The sequence below is a fragment of the Lissotriton vulgaris genome, chromosome 6 (assembly GCF_964263255.1).
Source record: "Lissotriton vulgaris chromosome 6, aLisVul1.2, whole genome shotgun sequence".
In the NCBI taxonomy this organism is placed as follows: domain Eukaryota; kingdom Metazoa; phylum Chordata; class Amphibia; order Caudata; family Salamandridae; genus Lissotriton; species Lissotriton vulgaris.
The window spans coordinates 124,811,985-124,830,615 of record NC_141694.1 but is presented as its reverse complement, the minus strand read 5'-3'; the positions used below and the strand labels follow the sequence as shown (position 1 = coordinate 124,830,615).

At 44.4% G+C, this 18,631-nt stretch overlaps 1 protein-coding gene across 1 annotated transcript in view; it reads right to left on the bottom strand.

Moving 5' to 3' along the window:
- PLB1 (phospholipase B1) overlaps positions 1–18,631 on the bottom strand; it is a 604,804-nt gene that overhangs the window by 352,012 nt on the left and 234,161 nt on the right. The window contains exon 26 of the mRNA XM_086926127.1: positions 6,323–6,427. Within this exon, the coding sequence (XP_086782253.1) occupies positions 6,323–6,427 (105 nt within the window). The remainder of the gene's footprint in view (positions 1–6,322; positions 6,428–18,631) is intronic.

Here is an 18,631-nt window from a genome sequence, read left to right as displayed (position 1 = left end):
CTACACTATGTGTTGTAGTGGAAGGGAGCACAATGTGAGTGGCAACTGAAGAGCCCAATGTATAAAGACTATTGACTAAAAGTCCCTAAATGTTTTTTTTAATATTTTGTTTATGATTTTATGGAAAACATAAAAAAGCTACATTGGCACTGTTTGAAACTGGTTCTTGTGTTGTTTTTGCTTTTATCCACACGGTGGCGCTAGTAGGCTATAAAGAAATTTGAAGATTTAGACCTGTGAATTCGCCTGTGTATTTTTAGGTCTCGCACCTTTTCTATTTTGCAGAAATAGAAAACAGGGGTGAGTCCTTATGTCGCTGATCCAGTTTTTTCCCCAAGGGCTCTCTTCAGGCAGCTGGTTGGCTCTCAAGGAGGATTTCCAACAGTTCATGACGAGCCTTCAAAGCCTCAGCCATTTGCTTCCCAACCAGAGCTGCAGACTTCAAAGGGTTCCCCTGCCACGCCCCCTGCTTCACGGCCATCTGTTCCCCAGCACCTTCCCTCTCTCTCCCCAAATTATTCACTGCTGGCAGGCCGGCACATCTAGTTTTCCATGGCTCTCCGCTTGATTGGTTGCTTTGCTAATGCTTGTTTTCTTTGCGCTTGCATTTCCACATCTAGCAGCTTCCTTAACTTACCCGACCCCGTTTATTTATTTACGTTTAATTTATTCATAATTAAATCACGCTTAAATGATGCAGCCCACGCTGAGGTTCGAACCCTGTTTTCCTACTCCAAAGTCAACAGTGTTATTTGTTGAGCCACCTCCTCCCACAGTTTGTTGTACTTGGTTTCAGATGTTATATTTGTTCATCTCAGCCGTTTTTTTTTGTTCTTCTCAGCCGTGTTTTTTTTTATTGTATCTGTCTCCCCCTCAGTGTGTATTATTTTTTTAAATTTGTTTCTCCCCACCCCCACTCCAAGATTGCCGTTTACTTGTTATCTCCAGAGCTTCGTGTGAAACTAGTGACGTCTGAATATGATTTGGGTGCGCGCATCACGTTAATTCGCTTTAACGAAATAGACTCTGTGCCATTGTTAACGTCTTGTGCGTTGTCCTCGTTTATCGAGGGCTGGGCTGAGCCCTTCTGATACCCCCCGCTGAAGGCGGGCTCCCATATGTGCTGATCGCTTAGCCTGTGACTGGTCTCTTCCCAGCGCGGTGGCCATTTCATATCCAGAGTGTGAAACTCTGGTGGTGCCTTTGAGCGTATACCTGGGCGCGTGCTTGACGGCCCTGGCTGTGTTTATTCTCCTCCCTGACACACAGCGCCATCTAGCGAGCTAGTCCATCTGTAAACAATGTTTTGGGTCAGCTCTCTGCTGCTAATGAGGGGAGCCTGCGGAGTCTGCCGATAATGACTTGTAGTTTTTCAGGTAGCGCGAACTCGAGCCTAAGGTATTGGAACGCTTTACAAAAGCATCCGTTGCATTACAGACAGATTTTAGGCGCGGAGAGATTAAGGGATGTGTCCAGAATCACAAGATGCTTGAGCCTCCCGCCATATTCGAACCTGGTTCCCCAGCTTTAGGGTCTGCTGTTCTAGCCGTTAAGCCACATGATGACCACATTAAGCTGTTTGGCACTGAACATGCAAACGGAGCGCAGCTTTTTGGTGATGCTTTCTGAGGATAAAGAGCTTCACTGTACCATTCATCACTTGCTTAGACTTTGTTGGTCATATTTAGGTTGTGTTCGTGCTGGTGGCAGTGATTAAAAATCGAGCTAAGTTAGTTTCATGCTCATCGGTCTACTGTATTAATTGAACGACTGGAAATGTTTTTAGGTCTAGGTCTAGGGTTTAGATTTAACACTAAAAATGTCCCGCTCTTATAATTGCACTACACTCTGAGCTTGGAAGGGTTCTATTGATGTCATGTTTTCAATACTCTCATGCGCTTCCTAGGCACAGGCATTGTTTCTAAAGTGGCTATATTTAGGGTAGTTTTCTTATATAACCACAATTTCTCGTGTAAAAAGTCTTCCTTTCAATTGGCTAATATGTCTTTCATCCCTCCCTTTTATTATTTCTTACCGCCCACAGAGCAGCGCCTAACTTCTGTTAACTTTCGCCCAGTGCGTTGAAGTGTTTGGTCTTGGAACCATAAGAATGTGCTGTGTAGGCGTGTGCGTGCGTGATTTAATTCAATATTCTGAAGAAAGCAAGTTGGGGTTCGTCACTTTTAGTGCAACAACATAACGCCAGAGTTTCCATCGACAAGACACCGATTTGCAAAGAAAACATTAACATCTGCGTTTGAGAGGAAAAAGTTTCGCCTTTTTTGTGATTATTTTCGATATCTGCTGGGCACTGCTGGAAAAACGTATTTATGCAACATGACTGTATTCGGCGATTTATGCTGCTGTTAAGGTATAATTTGCTCCCGTTAAATTGCCTTCTGTCCAAATGGTATGGTAGTTCAGATATCTGTAATCATTGTAACCTTAATACCCAGGATATGTACCATGTTGTTTTCGTTTGTCCGGCCCTTATGGCATTTAGACGTAAATGGCTAAGACCTATGTGCCTCCAACTGGGCATTCGTACTGCTTATGATTTCATTGAAGCAATGCTTAATCCCCCCGATGAAATGTTTTGTTTTAAATTATTTTATTTCTTTAAATGCTTTTTAACATTATATTGATTACTTAATACTATGTATATTTTCTTTGTACTTTTTATGGAATTTTGTTGTATGACTTTATGAATTCTTATGTGGATCTCTTTTGAGTTCCGTTATCATAATAAATAAATTTGAAATTTGACTGTATTCGGGCGGAAGTATTGTGGCTGCCTCCCAAAACGCCTCCAGGGTCCGACCAGGCACGAAGGAAGTGGCAGGTCGAATGCAATGTTTGGTAGGTGGAGTTAAACAGGACTTAACAAAAGTCGACATAAATATTTAACAGACACGCACTTTTGGAAATCAAAACTACTGCCACACAAGACACTTTCTTTATGCACTGCCAGCTAAAATCAGGCTGTTAATAAAGGTGGCGTCTGGCCCACATGATAGGCACTTCAGCTTTGACAAACAGGCGAAAAGTGGATAATGTGTAGTGAAACTCCAGTTCAATTCCGCGCTGTCAGCTGGAGAAGCACGCACCCCTGAGGTCATGAAGCGGCAGTGGTGTTTTTTGTGTTCCTGGCAAGCCTCAGGAATGTCTGGAAACCCCCATTGCTGCGCACCTGAGCTGCCACTTCGAGTGATTATTTTTGTTGTTGATGTATTATTTATTAATAGCCCCTTATGTAGTTTAATTTTTCCATATCAACCTTTTTTTAACTGCATTTAGTCGTTGAATTGTTTTCTATGCCCGAATCGTCAATCACAGAGTTTGATTTTTTGTTGTTCCCTGATCATTGCAATATGGGAGGTGTGGCTCACTGGTTAGAGGCGGCAGACCTGTAAGCAGAGAACGGCCCGGGACCAGGGGCCCGGGACCAGGGTTCAATTACCGACGCGGCAATGCGAAAGTTATAACTATTGGCATTGTAAATTGAAAACAGCCATTAGTTTCGCTATTTTCAAAACCAACACATAAATAACAAATGTGTCATTTACAATACCAATAGCTGAAACGTTCCTAATGCGAGACCTATTGCATTGCAAATGCTTGTTTATTTTATTCTTACAGATTTAAATACCACAAACTTGTCCCAAGGGCATTAAAGCATTTTATATGAGAAACAGATATAGCATTTTATTTTTATTTGGCACTATCGAGATTAATAGATTTGTGCAGAATCACTGCCTAGGCCAGCAATAAAACAGGTTCTCTAGTTTCAAGTTCAGCAGCTCCAGCCACTGAGCCACACCTCTCCTAATTTCTATTCACCTGACCTCCACGTCAAGAGTGCTCTCAGCCCTTGCCTAATGAGGCGGAGGTCACATCAAAGCACACAGGGCACAAAAGAGATTCCCTTTTTTTAAATGTCAGGTCAGGCTGCTAACGGAGAACCTTTCCCAGCAGCCCAAGGTTGTTTTCTTTTTCAGAATGACAACAGCAATAACTTGAAGGTTAAAGAGAAATGAAATGATAGGTTTAATTTATTTTCAGTTAATTCAGTGCTTGGGGCCTATCCAGTGCTTAATTTGAGCCGATGGTGTCCGGTGCTTTGCACGGCACTTACTTGTCAATACCGGTGCTTGTGACAGTCTGCCAAAAGGCGGTGCTGTCTGCCTAATTTAGATATGTATTAATTCAATACACATTAAAAATGACTATTGCCTGTCGCCAAAGCCATTCTAATAGCTTTGGGGGCCTGGAATAGTCTGAACTGTCACACTTGTAGGAGTGTGATGGTCAATAGTTGTGTTGTTACTATGTGGAGAAGTGTAGCTCAATGGTTAGAGCGGTAAACCCTGATGCAATAGTCTGGTCCGGGACCAGGGTTCAATTCCTGCCTCGGCAGGTCTTGGGCTCAATTTCCTCGGACCTGATAATTCTCGTCTCTGTGTGCCTATTCTAATCATGGGTCCCACTCAGCAACTCTGGGCAATAGCTTGCATAATGGCCCCAACAGTGCTGGGATGCCTGACTCCACCTTGAGGGTGCCCAGGAGTGGACATTTCACAGGGAAAAACCAGGAAGGGTTCCACAGCGGTATGCGTTACAGCTCCAGGACACCCAGTTGGGGTATTAGTGCGCTTTACAAGTACAAATTACATTTACATTTACTATAATTGGCAGCATAACAGGCATGTGGTGTAAGCTGCCGTGGCATCCTGGCGAGAGCCCTGGCACTTATTTCTTTACAAATTAAGCAGTGCACATATCTAAGCCCCTGATCACCAATTCTGATGGGAGAGGTATTATTGGAAAGGGGAAAATCTCCCCTTTCCAACGGTCTCCTTCCCTAGTGGATCCCTGTTTTGGGATTGCCAGCTGCAAGAGGGTGATTCCTAAGAAGGGATCCAAATCCAAGAGCCCAGGAATGTCTTTTTTAGGGGGAGCACACCCAAATGAAATGGACTAGCACTCCTACCCTCCCCTAGGCACATCAGTCTTTCTGACACAGGGGGCAGATCGGACGTACATACATGCCAACAGAACTGATTTTGGCAGTTGAATTACGATTTTGATTAGTTTAAGCCCAAAATGGCTTTATTTAAGGTATCTCCCATAAAAGATCTCCTCTGCTTCAATGTAAGTCAATGGGGAAAATCATTTTCCTTGATTTATTTTTCAAATTTTCCCTCTTATTCCCTCTTCCCTCCACAATATTACCCTCTAACCCACTCCACTCTACGACACTCTACACTATTCCATGACACTCCACAATACTACCATCTAAAACCACTCCACTCTACGACACTCCACTCTACGACACTCTGACACTCACTCTATGACACTCTACTCTTCTCTAATCCACTCCACTCTACTCCACTCTACTCCCCTCTGCTTCACTCTACTTCCTCCACAACACTCCACTCTAATCCACTTCACTCCACTCTACTCCAGTCTACAGCACTCCGCAACGCTCTACACCATTCCATGACACTCCAAAATACTACCCTGTAAACCACTCAACTCTACTCCACTCTACTCCCCTCTGCTTCACTCTACTTCCTCCACAACACTCCACTCTAATCCACTTCACTCCACTCTACTCCAGTCTACAGCACTCCGCAACGCTCTACACCATTCCATGACACTCCAAAATACTACCCTGTAAACCACTCCACTCTACTCCACTCTACTCCCCTCTGCTTCACTCTACTTCCTCCACAACACTCCACTCTAATCCACTTCACTCCACTCTACTCCAGTCTACAGCACTCCGCAACGCTCTACACCATTCCATGACACTCCAAAATACTACCCTGTAAACCACTCCACTCTACTCCACTCTACTCCCCTCTGCTTCACTCTACTTCCTCCACAACACTCCACTCTAATCCACTTCACTCCACTCTACTCCAGTCTACAGCACTCCGCAACGCTCTACACCATTCCATGACACTCCAAAATACTACCCTGTAAACCACTCCGCTCTACGACACTCCACACCGCTCTCCTCTACGTCACTAACATTTAGTCATGCTGAACAGCAGCCACACTCGTGTAAAACATGGCTGAAAAATATTGGCAGAGCCTATAGCTCTTGCATAGGCAATGCTTGTTAATACAAAGCTCAGTGCTTACGAACAAAAACCCCTTCAAAAATGCTTGCCAATCAGTGTCGCCTATCTTGCTTTCCGGCCTGTCAGGTCCCATCTCAATTGCTTTACATGTATGTTATCACTGTCCCTTCGAGGGGATGTTGGACTTACCCTGGACACTTACTTGGTGAATCTCTTTTTGCCAGTGGTTTTACCTTATCTTTTGGAATCGTCACATGCTCCAGGAACGGCTGCACCACTACGGTGAAATCATCTCTTGTGTCATATCGACCACTGTCAACCAGCTGTCGAGTTTTCATCTGGGGGTGGGGCAGAAAATAGCAGAACCAATGTTCACAAAAGCATCTTTGATCTGAAGCAGCATTTCAAATGAAGTTAAAGAGTCTTTAAAACAATCTCAACATTGACACTAAGCCACTTTCTTGGTTTCATAACTAAGTTTACGATTAGGACTAATGCAGTTTAAGGTAAAATATTGCGTGGAGGAGAGAAACTTTAAAAACGTTATGCGAAAAAATGTCATCTAGTGAAAGAATATAATTTTTTTTAAGTTGTCGCTTAAAAAAAATCGAAAATGTTTGTTTCTTATAGGAAAAAGGTAAATTCACTGGTAGCAGGGCCAAGGGGCCAGTCTCCTGATAAAGTAGAGAGGATTATTCACAGTGAGGTTGGAAAAGGGCGGGGGACTGATTAAGGGGTTTTAGGTTTCAAGGAAGGGTAGTTTTAAGAGGTAGTGAGGGGAGGTTAGAGTTCAGGGATTGCCAGTGTAAGGATAAGTGAGGGACGTTTAGGGTTGAGGGATTGGTAGCATTAAGGGAGGATTTGGGTTTTTTACGGATCAGGGATGGGTAGCGTAAAGGATATTTTAGATTTCTGGGATGGGTAGTGTTAAGGGTTAGTAAGGGTGTTTAGGGATCAGAGAAGGGTAGTGTTAAGGGGTAATAAAGGTTTTTAGAGTTCATGGAATGGTAGCAGTACGTCTAAGGGGGTGAGAGAGCGCAATTTGAACGAAAAGTATATAGTAGCCATATTTAGACGTATATGTTATAAACGTAGGAACGAAATGCATATCGTAATGTAAAGTTGGCGATTATAGCATAAAGGCCAATGGATGTGATAACATGGTATAGGAAATGTAAATGTATTCACACGTTAAAATGCATTAGATTTAGAAGACCCGTATACATGAAGGGTAAATGTATAGAAATGTGTAGAAATGCTTAGGAAATATCGAATGTGCACAGTAGAATTCGTGTACGCGTATAAACTTTAAACGTGGAAAGACGTAAACGTGGAGAAACGTGGATAAATGTATAAGAGAACTTACATGACAATGTAACCAAGGAGAATGCATAAGTTATATTCTATGTAGTCGTATTCTATGGATTTCATGTATTTGATGTAGAATGTTTAAGTATAACTAAGGCTTTTGCTAAAATACGAATATATAAATGTATGCCAAAGGTTATGCTGTGTAGAGGGTTTCTGTAGGAATGCTGGAAGAGTTTAGGTCATTTGTGTATGTAACCTAACTGGTCAAGAGCTCGGAGGAGCATAGTCACATGAAATGTAATTTAGTGGTCTTGTGAAGGTCGTAAATAGCTTGATGTGGACATGAGAGCCGAGAAGTCTAGCACTTGTTAGATTTAAGGTGACAATGCCGGACGGAGCTTATTGCTCGAACGTGAGGAGAGACATTCTTGAGGTGGACTATGTTTTGACAAGACCATTCACAGGACCTAGCAGGGTCAAGTTAAGAGACATAAAGTTAAGGCCTTGTCCAAAATTCGTATGTTACATGATCTGAAAGAATCGATAAATGTCGACGATGAAATGATGAAGATGACATCCAAAGGAGAAGGGTCAACTTAACGGACGACGTAAGGAGTGGACCAACGGAAGAAGCAGGAAGTTGACATCATCGGGGAAAGTCCGTGGTGGGCGTCAAGGGGCGTTCCATTCACACGGTGATTGTGTATTTTAGGGACAGCACCCCGGGGAGGAGGTAGCAATTGGCAATTGGGAGGTTAGGAACAGCGAGACGAATTGCTCAGAGCGAGGGCGAAAGGTAGATGCCTTGAGCAGATGCGCTGAGACATCATAGCGCAAGGGAGCAGTAGGCCGAGGACCCTTAGAGAGCGGATGGGTAGGCAGATAGGGTACTGCTTCTGAAACTTAAGTTTTCCTTTAGAGGCTAAAGAGAGTTTGAACTTCTTAGGGAGTCAAACTGCTGACACCTTTTTAGGGAAGAAACTTGCGAAGTAGGATTGTCACATAGCATAGAGTAGGGACAGTTTAACTTGATTATTGTTTTTATCTTACTGCAGATGACGCAGAAGGAACCACTTCACACCGAAGCTTAAAGCGACTGATATTGAAATTGATTTTGTATTTTGTATTCTTTTGAGATTTTATCCTGAGTGGATTGTATCGTATTCAAATTAATCTTTATATAAACTTTTGAAACTTCATCAGTTGTAAGTGGTTCTTCAGAGTGGCGTCAGTTAATGGGGTTTGTCTAACCAATGCGGGGGTGGTCCTTTCCTCAATGACAGATAATAGCGGTCCAAAACAGATGAATGGGATTCTTTATTAAATTTATCATAATCATAAATTGATATCAAAATCCCGTTCCCCGCAGTTGGTAGCAGAGTAATGATGGTTATCTTCTTGAGGAAGACGACCTAGGCCAGGTTAGTTTACCCCAAGGTCCCTAGTCATCGTCGACCAGAAGAAGAATTGCAGCCGAAGACGGTGCTGATGGTGCGTCGAGAGAAAAGCAGCAGAGTCGGTCGAGAGTGAGTATAAGGGTCATGCGTTGTAAGATTGCGGTGTTTTTATGTTGTTCCTGTGTTGTAATGTCAAGCGGAGTTGAATGCCTGTAGTGTGATTGAGGGAAAGTTGTGAGCGCGCGCAACTGGATGAAATCTTATGTCCAGAGGACTTAAGTGGTTCGGGTGTATCGAACACCTAGAGTAATTTGTCTACCATTGAAAGGGGGTCATGAGGTACCATTGATTTCCCGACAGACCGATGATAGGGGGAGCGTATGTGTGAGTGAATGAGTAGCGGACGCTGGTCGTACGTTTACTGCGTGTAAGTAACCTATCAGTTGAGGCAAGTGTCCGACCGTAAGAGGAAAGACGCTGTGCCAGTTGAGGTAGCAATTACAGTTAGACTGTGGCCGTACAGTCAGAGAAAAGTGATCGCTTGGACGGAAGTAGTCATTTTTCAATGTATGAATGAAAACGCATGTGAAATCGTGAGACGAGTCGAGAAACGAGGGAAGCTGCTGAAGAAGAGACAAGTGACGTCAGTGTAGAACCGTGCTGGGATAGGCTGATTAGCGAGAGTCGCACAGGGATTGGTGGTTGTTATCTAGACGCAAATAAGTAAGAAATATCGTACGTTATCAAAATGAAGTGCTTTAAGGGTTTAGGGAAAATCTTTAAAAAGAAAAGGAGAAATTTATATGCCGGAGAAGAAGCTCCACCAGAAGGCACACCAGCACATCATATGGCAATAAATGTAGGCTTACATTCAATATTGTGGATTTCCGAGTGGCATAGGCTAACTGAAGGGCAAAAAGAACTAGCGTTTCCAAGATTTGGAACGTTTAAATTAGAAGTGTTGAACCAACTGAAGGCGACAATGCTTTCAATGAGACCTCTACCGAGGCCAACACAATTTGAAGCTCTTGGTGTGTGGTTTAGAACTGCACACGAAAGGGGCGTAAAGAGGCGCCAAGAAAGAGTGAGAAGATCGGTAAAGGCAGTGCAGGATGCTAAATGGGACGAAGAAGCTAAGAAATGGAGGGTGCAGAAGGTAGAAGCGGACAAATTGTTCACCATGATAGAGGCTACGGGAGAAAGGAAACCTCTAGAACAGGTGGATGAGGAAAGCGAGTCGGAGGAGGATCTAATAGACAGGTTGTTAACAGATAAACCACCTCCATATAGCGGTGAACTTGCGAGTCCCATATTACCGCAAGTAGACGGAACTAGGTGGGGAGAGTATAAGTCGATCCCGGTATCAGAGTGGGACGCTACTAAGACCGTAGAGATACCCCAAACTAGTCCTGAACAGAGAGTAGTGGGAAGATTTGTGGTCCAGAGAGCTCCGGAGACGCAATGCGCTAGGTCATATCAGATGCCGGACGCCTTGCAGGTCCCGGTCACCATAGGCCCTATTGTGTCAATCTACAACCCGGAAGGGGTCCAGCAGGAGGAACAGGCACGATGGGATAATGAAAGAGCAGAAGAAGAGAATAGGAATGCCACAATGAATTCCCACAGGCAAATACGAGCACCGATAAGTCGGAGTACCCCATTAGATTCTGCAACAGGTCCCAGAGTAGAACAGGGAGATCGAAGAGGGCCAATGGATTTGAGGGGTCCTAAACCAAAAACCCATAAGGAATTAAGGGAATACCTGAGAGAATGGGATGCGGCCGAAGAAACTCGGAATAAAGGGTTAGAAACGGGATCCGAGTGGAGAGAGCAAGATAACAGGATTCTCTCTCATTGTGGAGCTGGCGAAAGCAGCCCCGAGTGGGAGAGAGGAAGCCAAGAGAGCAGAAGAGATACTTATCCTACTGATAACAGCAATAGGCTAATGTGCGAAGATAGGAGCGCAGGGTGTGGCGAAGTGCCTCGCGTCACCTTTAGTGAAGGGGAACATAGGACACAGGAGTACCGGAATACCTTCAGGTGCACACACCATGCCCCAGGTGAGAATGCGAGACATTGGAGTCACGGAAATATGGAGAGTCGCGAAGCGTCTCGACATACATCCGGGGACAGTGGTCGGAGTCACGAAAACATAGGGAGTCGCGAAACGTCTCGCCATTCTTCCGGTGATCGCGAAAGAGATCACGGAAACATGGAGGGTCGTGACGGACCCTATCGTTTATTAAGCGACACCAGACAGCAGGCAAGTTATAATGGGTTAGAACGGAACGGTGGATCCTATCTCACATCTGGAGAAACCGAGCTTAGAAATCGGAACGTAGGGTTGGGGGACGGAGCATTATTCCACCATACCCCACGTGGAGATGGAAAGGCTTGGGATCTCGAAGGGTGGGAACGAAAAGATGGAAGTAAAACTCCTCATAATTCACCTGTGCTCAGGCGTAGGGCGCATAGTGGAGGAGAGAGAGACATGAGAGAAGAACATAGAACTGAAATGCTGAAAGCTGAAATAAAAGCAAAACGGCTTGACGTGATGAGTTTGAAGGCAGATCTGGATGAATTGATTGACGGTACAGTGCAACTAGAGAGATTAAACTCATATACACCAGATGAGATACTGTTTCTATCCAAAGATATTACTCGAAGAGCGAGGTCAGTTCATGAGAACTTATCTAATTTAGCAAACAGGTACATGGTAGACCTGTCACGAACTAAGGCTTTACAGAGTAACCACAGGCTAACTTGCACGGATCAGGATTTGGATGATCGCAGAACGATCGCGCTGAAAGTACACATAAGGGAATTGATCGTAAGTATCAGAATATGGAGAGATCTAGATAGATGGGAGGAAAGATGGTCCAGAAAGGGCTCTGTTAGACGGAGTGTACTTGAGGGCTCCCAGGACACAGACTTGATGCGAATGGAAGCCTTCCCTTTGCGAGAGGTCGCGAATGGAAGTTACGTTCATGTGCCTTGGACTAGGGGGGATTTGGCGGCATTCACCAATTCTTTCCCAAAGCTTAGAGATAATCCTGTCGAGTGGTATAAGCAGGTAGAAAGATTCGTGAAGATTTCAAAGGTACTGTGGGTCGATTTGAACACACTGTTCGATATCGTAGTACCCGGAGACCTATGGACGGCGTGCAAGCTCAGTGTTGACTGGCCCACTTGTGAGCCCACGAGAGACGCCAGGACGAATGGTCCATCTCATAGAGTCATGGAGAAATACGAGAGAGTAATAACGTGGCTGAAAGAGAAAGTGCCGGTACAAGACATAGACTGGGTAAAGATAGATCGAACTACTCAGGAGCCGAAAGAGACAGTGCATGAGTTTTACGAGAGATTGCTGAAAGCATTCAAGCAATACAGCGGGTTAGATGTGATGGATCCCAAGGACATAGGACAATTTGTTTCAAAGTTTGTCTTAGGATTAAGACCAGAAATATGCCTAATGATCCAACAGCATCTGATCTGTTGGCAGAACAAACCTTTAGACGAGATTCTGAGGTATGCAAGGTACTGTAGTGACGAGATAGACTCGAAGGCGAAGAAGCTTAAAGAAAAGCTAATGCTAGTGCAAATGCAAGCTGCTGGTAAGGATAAACAGCGACAGCAGGGAATAGGAACGCAGGCAAAGAAACAGAACAATCAGAGCAGAGACGAGGAAGAAAGACCGAGACCGAGAATGGATATCGCGACACTGAAAAAGACAACGAGATGCCATCAGTGTAACGAGGTGGGACACTGGCGACGCGAGTGTCCTTACAATGTTGAGACAGGGGAGTTAGAGCAGGAGGAGGAAGAGGTCCAGAACAACGTGGTTAAGGGAGCCACAGTCCCGAAAGGCAAGTTTGTCAAAGGGGGGACTCAGACTCCTCGAGCCCCGTTCCCTCAACCACCTCGCATCACGAACGGAGGAAAAACATACAGACAGATGCCATTGTTTGTAGGAGGAGAGGAATGTTACTACGTTGATCCTCTTACAGGGCAGCGGGCGAGTAGGGACGAAGACTGTACTCTAGGAGCCGCCTTGGAAGTAGATCAGAGAGGACCATACGTAGAGGCTGAAATAGCGGGATGTCCTACAACCTTTTTGGTGGATACAGGGGCCACTCGATCCACGTTGAGATCTGCAGTAGTCCCGGGTCTGCCAATATCAGGAGAAATGGTTCAGGTGGTAGGAGTTGCAAACAAGAGGATGACGAATCCTCTGACCGAACCAGTGTCAGTGAGAATAGGGAATTACAGTGACGAACACCAGTTCGTGATCTGCGATTCTAGTCCTGTGTGCTTATTAGGGAGAGATTTGCTGTGCAAACTGAATTGCACGATACATTGCACACCTGAGGGAGTAGAAGTGCAGACAAACGATGAGGACGCAGATTTCAAAGTTGTAAACTCAAGGGAATGCGTGGAACTTTATCCTACCTTAACAGTGGAGGAGCTTCCACAAGACTTGAGAGAGAAAGTCTCAGCTGAGGTATGGGATTTTACTGGGGAAGAAATAGGATTGATAAAAGGAGTGGAACCGGTAAAAATCTTGGTAAGACCCCATGCTGAGTATCCAAGAACACCACAGTATAAGCTAACGCCAGAGACGATTGCAGGGATTAAGCCTGTGATTGAATCCATGATTAAGCAAGGGATACTGAAGGAGATCGTGGGAAGTCCATGTAACTCCCCGATCATGGGTTTGCAGAAACCTAGTGGAAAATACAGAATAGTGCAGGATCTTCGAAAGATTAATAACATTGTTGTCTCATGTTGTCCAGTGGTACCGAATCCATCAGTGATATTGTTTCAGATACCGTTCCAAGCTGAATGGTTCACAGTGATAGATTTGTGCCAGGCTTTCTTTTCGATACCGTTAGATGAAGAGAGCCAATATCTTTTCGCTTTCAAACTGGAAGATCGCGTCCTAACATGGTGTCGTATCCCTCAGGGGTATACAGAAAGCCCATCGATCTTTAACCAGTTATTGAAACGAAATCTTGAGAGTCTAGTACTGCCCAAGAATTCAGTTCTGGTCCAGTACATAGACGACCTCCTAGTTGCGTCAGAAACTGAGGAAGCTTGCAAAGAAGACACCATCACCTTGTTAAATCACTTGGCTGAGAACGGACACAAGGTGTCTCCAAGTAAATTGCAATATTGTAAAACTGAGGTGCAATACTTGGGCCATAGGATTGAAAAGGGAAAGCGGAAGGTGTCTCCAGACAGAATAGAGGCGATTATGAAAATGAACGCGCCTACAACACAAAGAGAAGTCAGGATGTTTCTAGGCATGGTTGGTTATTGTCGACAGTGGATAGCAAACTTTTCACTGAAGGCAAAACCGTTATTACAACTGACGCACAAAGGAGTAAGTGATCCGGTACCATGGGACAAAGATTGTTTGATGGCGTTTTTGCAGCTGAGGGAGGACTTATGTCGTGCCCCGGCTTTAGGGATGCCAGATTATAAGAAACCTTTTTTGCTTTACTGCTGCGAGAGAGAGGGATGCGCTTTAGCGGTATTAGCACAGGTCCATGGAGATGCGCGCAGGCCAGTGGCGTACTTTTCGGCTACATTAGATCCAGTAGCCGCAGCGTTGCCCGGATGTCTCAAATCCGTAGCTGCAACGGGTGTCAGCATTGAAAGATCTGAGAGCGTAGTTATGGGTCATCCGTTAGAAGTGTATGTACCACATTCTGTAGAACTGTTAATGACAAGGACGAAGACTCAGCATCTGACGAATAGCAGGCTCACACGCTACGAGCAGGTCATACTGGCTGCCGAGAATGTGACTCTAAAGAGATGCTCTGTCTTGAATCCTGCAACCTTGATGCCACTTCCGAATGAAGTGGAAGATGAAAATTGTACAGAACATGACTGCCTCGATGTGACTGAACTATGTACCAAACCGAGACCTGATATCGTAGATGAGCCATTGACAGACCCAGACGAAATTTTCTTCGTTGATGGTTCATGTGTAAGAAACGATGTCGGTCAGCTGAGAGCCGCTTATGCAGTATGCACGATTACCAGAGTTATAGAAGCCGCTTGCCTGGAAGGAGTACACTCCGCACAGGTAGCTGAAATTGTGGCTTTGACTCGTGCTTGCCTAGCAGGCGATAGACTTCGAGTCACTATATACACCGATAGTCAGTATGGATTTGGCGTAGTTCATGATTACGGGCAGTTGTGGTCTCAAAGAGGTTACATGACCTCCTCGGGTTCTCCTATTAGGAATGGAGAATTCGTGAAACTACTGTTAGAGGCTTTGCAAAAACCTTTGGCCATAGCCGTGGTCAAATGTGTAGCACACACAAAAAATACGGATTTTGTATCACTAGGAAATAAATATGCGGATGAGGTAGCGCGTTATTGCGCAGAGCAGGGATATTCTCACACTGATACAAAAGTGGGGGGAATCCAGGAAATGACTGAATTGACCATGTTGTTAGACACTGTAGATACGTGGGATGAATTGAGAGCAGTACAGGAAAATGCACCAGATGATGAGAAAAAGGGCTGGGAAACAGCAGGGTGCGAGAAAAGCGAAATGAATTTCTGGGTGTCTGCCGACGGAAGGGCAGTATTACCAAATGAACTCATTAGTCCAATGGCAAGAAAATTGCATGGATCAGCTCACATAGGTAGAGATGCTATGGTGAGAGTATTCAGGCAAACGTGGTTTAACCCAAAATTTAGAGTAGCGGCAGAAGCAGTGTGTCAGCGATGTACAATCTGTCAGCAACTAAATGTGGGTAAGAGAACACCAGTTACCTTGAGTCACATAGGAAGGTCTGGGGGGCCTTTCAATAGGATGCAGATTGACTTCATAGAAATGCCTCCATGCAACAGACTCAGATACGTGCTAGTGATTGTTTGTATATTTTCGAGATGGGTTGAGGCTTACCCTACACGTAGGTGCGATACACTTACAGTAGCAAAATTGTTACTTAGAGAGTTGATACCGAGGTTCGGGGTGCCATCCTCTTTGGAATCGGACAGAGGAACTCATTTCAATAGCGAAGTGGTGAAGATGCTGTGTTCAGCTTTAAACATTGATCAGAAGCTACACTGCAGCTATCGACCAGAAGCTTCAGGGATCGTAGAGCAAATTAACAGTACTATCAAGTCCAGACTGGCTAAAGTTTGTTCGTCGACATCCCTGAGTTGGCCAGACGCACTTCCAGTAGTTCTCATGAGTATACGAAGCACACCTGATAGAAGAACAGGCCTCTCTCCACATGAAGTGTTAATGGGGAGAGCTATGAGATTGCCATCGGTTCCGACTGCAGCGCTAGTGAACATCACAGACGATTTGATCTTGGACTACTGCAAGGGACTATCTGATGCCGTTAATTCTGTGTCCCTCCAGGTCCAGGCTGCAGAGGTTCCATCAATACAAGACTTGTGCCATGACCTGAGTCCAGGAGACTGGGTCCTGGTGAAGAAGCATGTCAGGAAGAACTGCTTAGACGTGCGTTGGCGAGGACCGTTTCAAGTCATACTTGTAACGAATACCGCAGTGAAGTGTGGAGGGCTGCCAAACTGGATACATGCCTCACACACCAGAAGAGTGCCAACACCTCCAGAAGACACAGCTCCTCTCTCAGATGAGAATCCGGCGGGAAGCGGAGAAGCCATAGAGGGGGAAAGCCAAGCTGTGGAGGTGATCGAAGAAGCTGAAACTGTGTTGGAACAGGGCGACGAAGGTCAGGACACGAGTGGGACCGAAGTTGCCTCAGGAGAAGAAAGTAACTGGGAATCCGACACAGATATCGAACAAATTGAGAGTGACCAAGAGACAGTTCCTAGAACAAGGAGCGGAAAGACAAAGAGTGAAGAAGCCAGTTGGCCGGAGAGAAGGAAAAGGCCAAGTTCGGAAAGGAAAAAGGAAAGAACTCTTGCCCCGATCGCTGAAGAATCGGATCAGGAGGACGAGACGACAGATTCGGGAACTGAGAGTCCACGAAGATCAAGAAGGGTACGTGTGCCCTGCAGAAGGTACGCCACCCCAGAGTGGACTTATCTAGCAGATGTATTGGGGACAGAAATCTGGGAGAGTGAAGAGTGTGAAAGTAACCACTCTCGATCCAGTCGTGACAGTGGAGATATGGATGTTGGCGCCTGGGCTTGAGACTGAGGGGTTACTGACTTTCACACTTCCCCGACCCCCACGTTTGAGTAAAATTCAAGATCTAGTGCTGAAAAGACTACAATTTCCAACGGCTGGTCAGCAAATGACAGAAGAAGAAGAAAAAGTTATTCGTTTTGAACTGTTAATCATTGTTGTGAAAGCTGCAGGTCCGACAATAATTGTGGATGCATAAAAGACTTTTGTACGTATGTTATAAAGAAGAAGATAACCTAGCGCCGAGTGGAAAGAAGAATAAACTTAGGGATTACATTTAGAGGACGGAGAAGGGCTAGGGTTGTCTGCTGCTAAGAAAAGAAAAAGACATTGTTGTAAAAGATACCTGTTGATAAAAGAGCACTTTAAAGACTGTGAAAGCGAACAAGCAACCAAAGACTGGAAAGAGAACTTTCGCTAGAGAACGAGGTACGCTGTTTTGATAACATGGAGAACGGCAACCCAAACAGAAAAGCTAGATGTATAGTAGGTACACTTATAGCAATAGTGATATTTCTCATAATCATAGTAGTAACGATATCTTACATGACAGGACATGAAAACGATAAAAGAATAGCAAATGTAAAAATTGTAACGACCTTGAAACCTGCTCTTGTGGGAAAGAAGGAGGAGAGCACCGTTACACGTGAAAAGGCGTTACTTGCAGACGAAGCTCGTAGATTACACATAGACGAGTCACAGGGAAACTTTAGGTCAAATGCATATGCTAAATTATTGTACGAATATATCGATGCAATGGAGGCCAAAGATTGCTACGTTTGTATGCAATTGCCGGCTTCTGTAGATGAAGGCATTAGATATCACCATCTCCCATTGACTTATGGGATAACATGTAGTTTACTGCTTAGTATATTTTACGGTAGAGAAGGATTTGAGTACTACTTTTCAAATTATGATTCGGTACTGCCTGAAGTTCCGAATTATAAGCAAATGAATAAGTGGGACTATTACAAAAAGGAAGATAGACTGGCTAAATTCTTTCTTCCTTGGGACACGTTAGATACATCATATGCACGTAGAAATAATCTGACTTGCAAAGTATCAGAAGTAGAGAAAAGGTTTATAGCACAAGTAGATGATCGATACAGACGGCAGAAGATTCTAAAAATGTCAGGACAATGGAAAATAGACTGGACAGAAGAAGAGAAGGCACATAAAAAGAAAGGTAGCAATGGTCCAATAGCATTGGATAGAACGCAGAAAGGAAAGTTATGTTTAACTCGAAGCAAAACGTATTATGAGAGTGAATTTGTAGGTGAAGTTAGTTGTGAGCACTCTTTTAGACTGGAGTACTACACAAAGGATTTTATGAAAGGGATGCAAGCTATTCCGAATGTGTATTTTGTATGTGGGAGAAATGCCTATGTAAAACTTCCAGACAATTGGTATGGTTCGTGTTACTTGGCAATTGTCTTCCCCAAAATATATCATGCAAAGGATTTGGCGATAATAGAAGGAAAGGCTTCGAGGAGAACGAAAAGGGAAGTAGGAGATGCAGAGGTAGTAGGAGATGTATTTGGAGCGATGTTTCCATTGTTAGGTTTGATTCTTAACGATGTTAAGATTAGAAGGTTAGCGACAGTCGTGGATAGATTGTCTGCTAGCACTGCAAGATCATTAATGTTAGTAGAGGGTGAAATGCAGTCGATTAGAGCAATGGTTTTACAAAA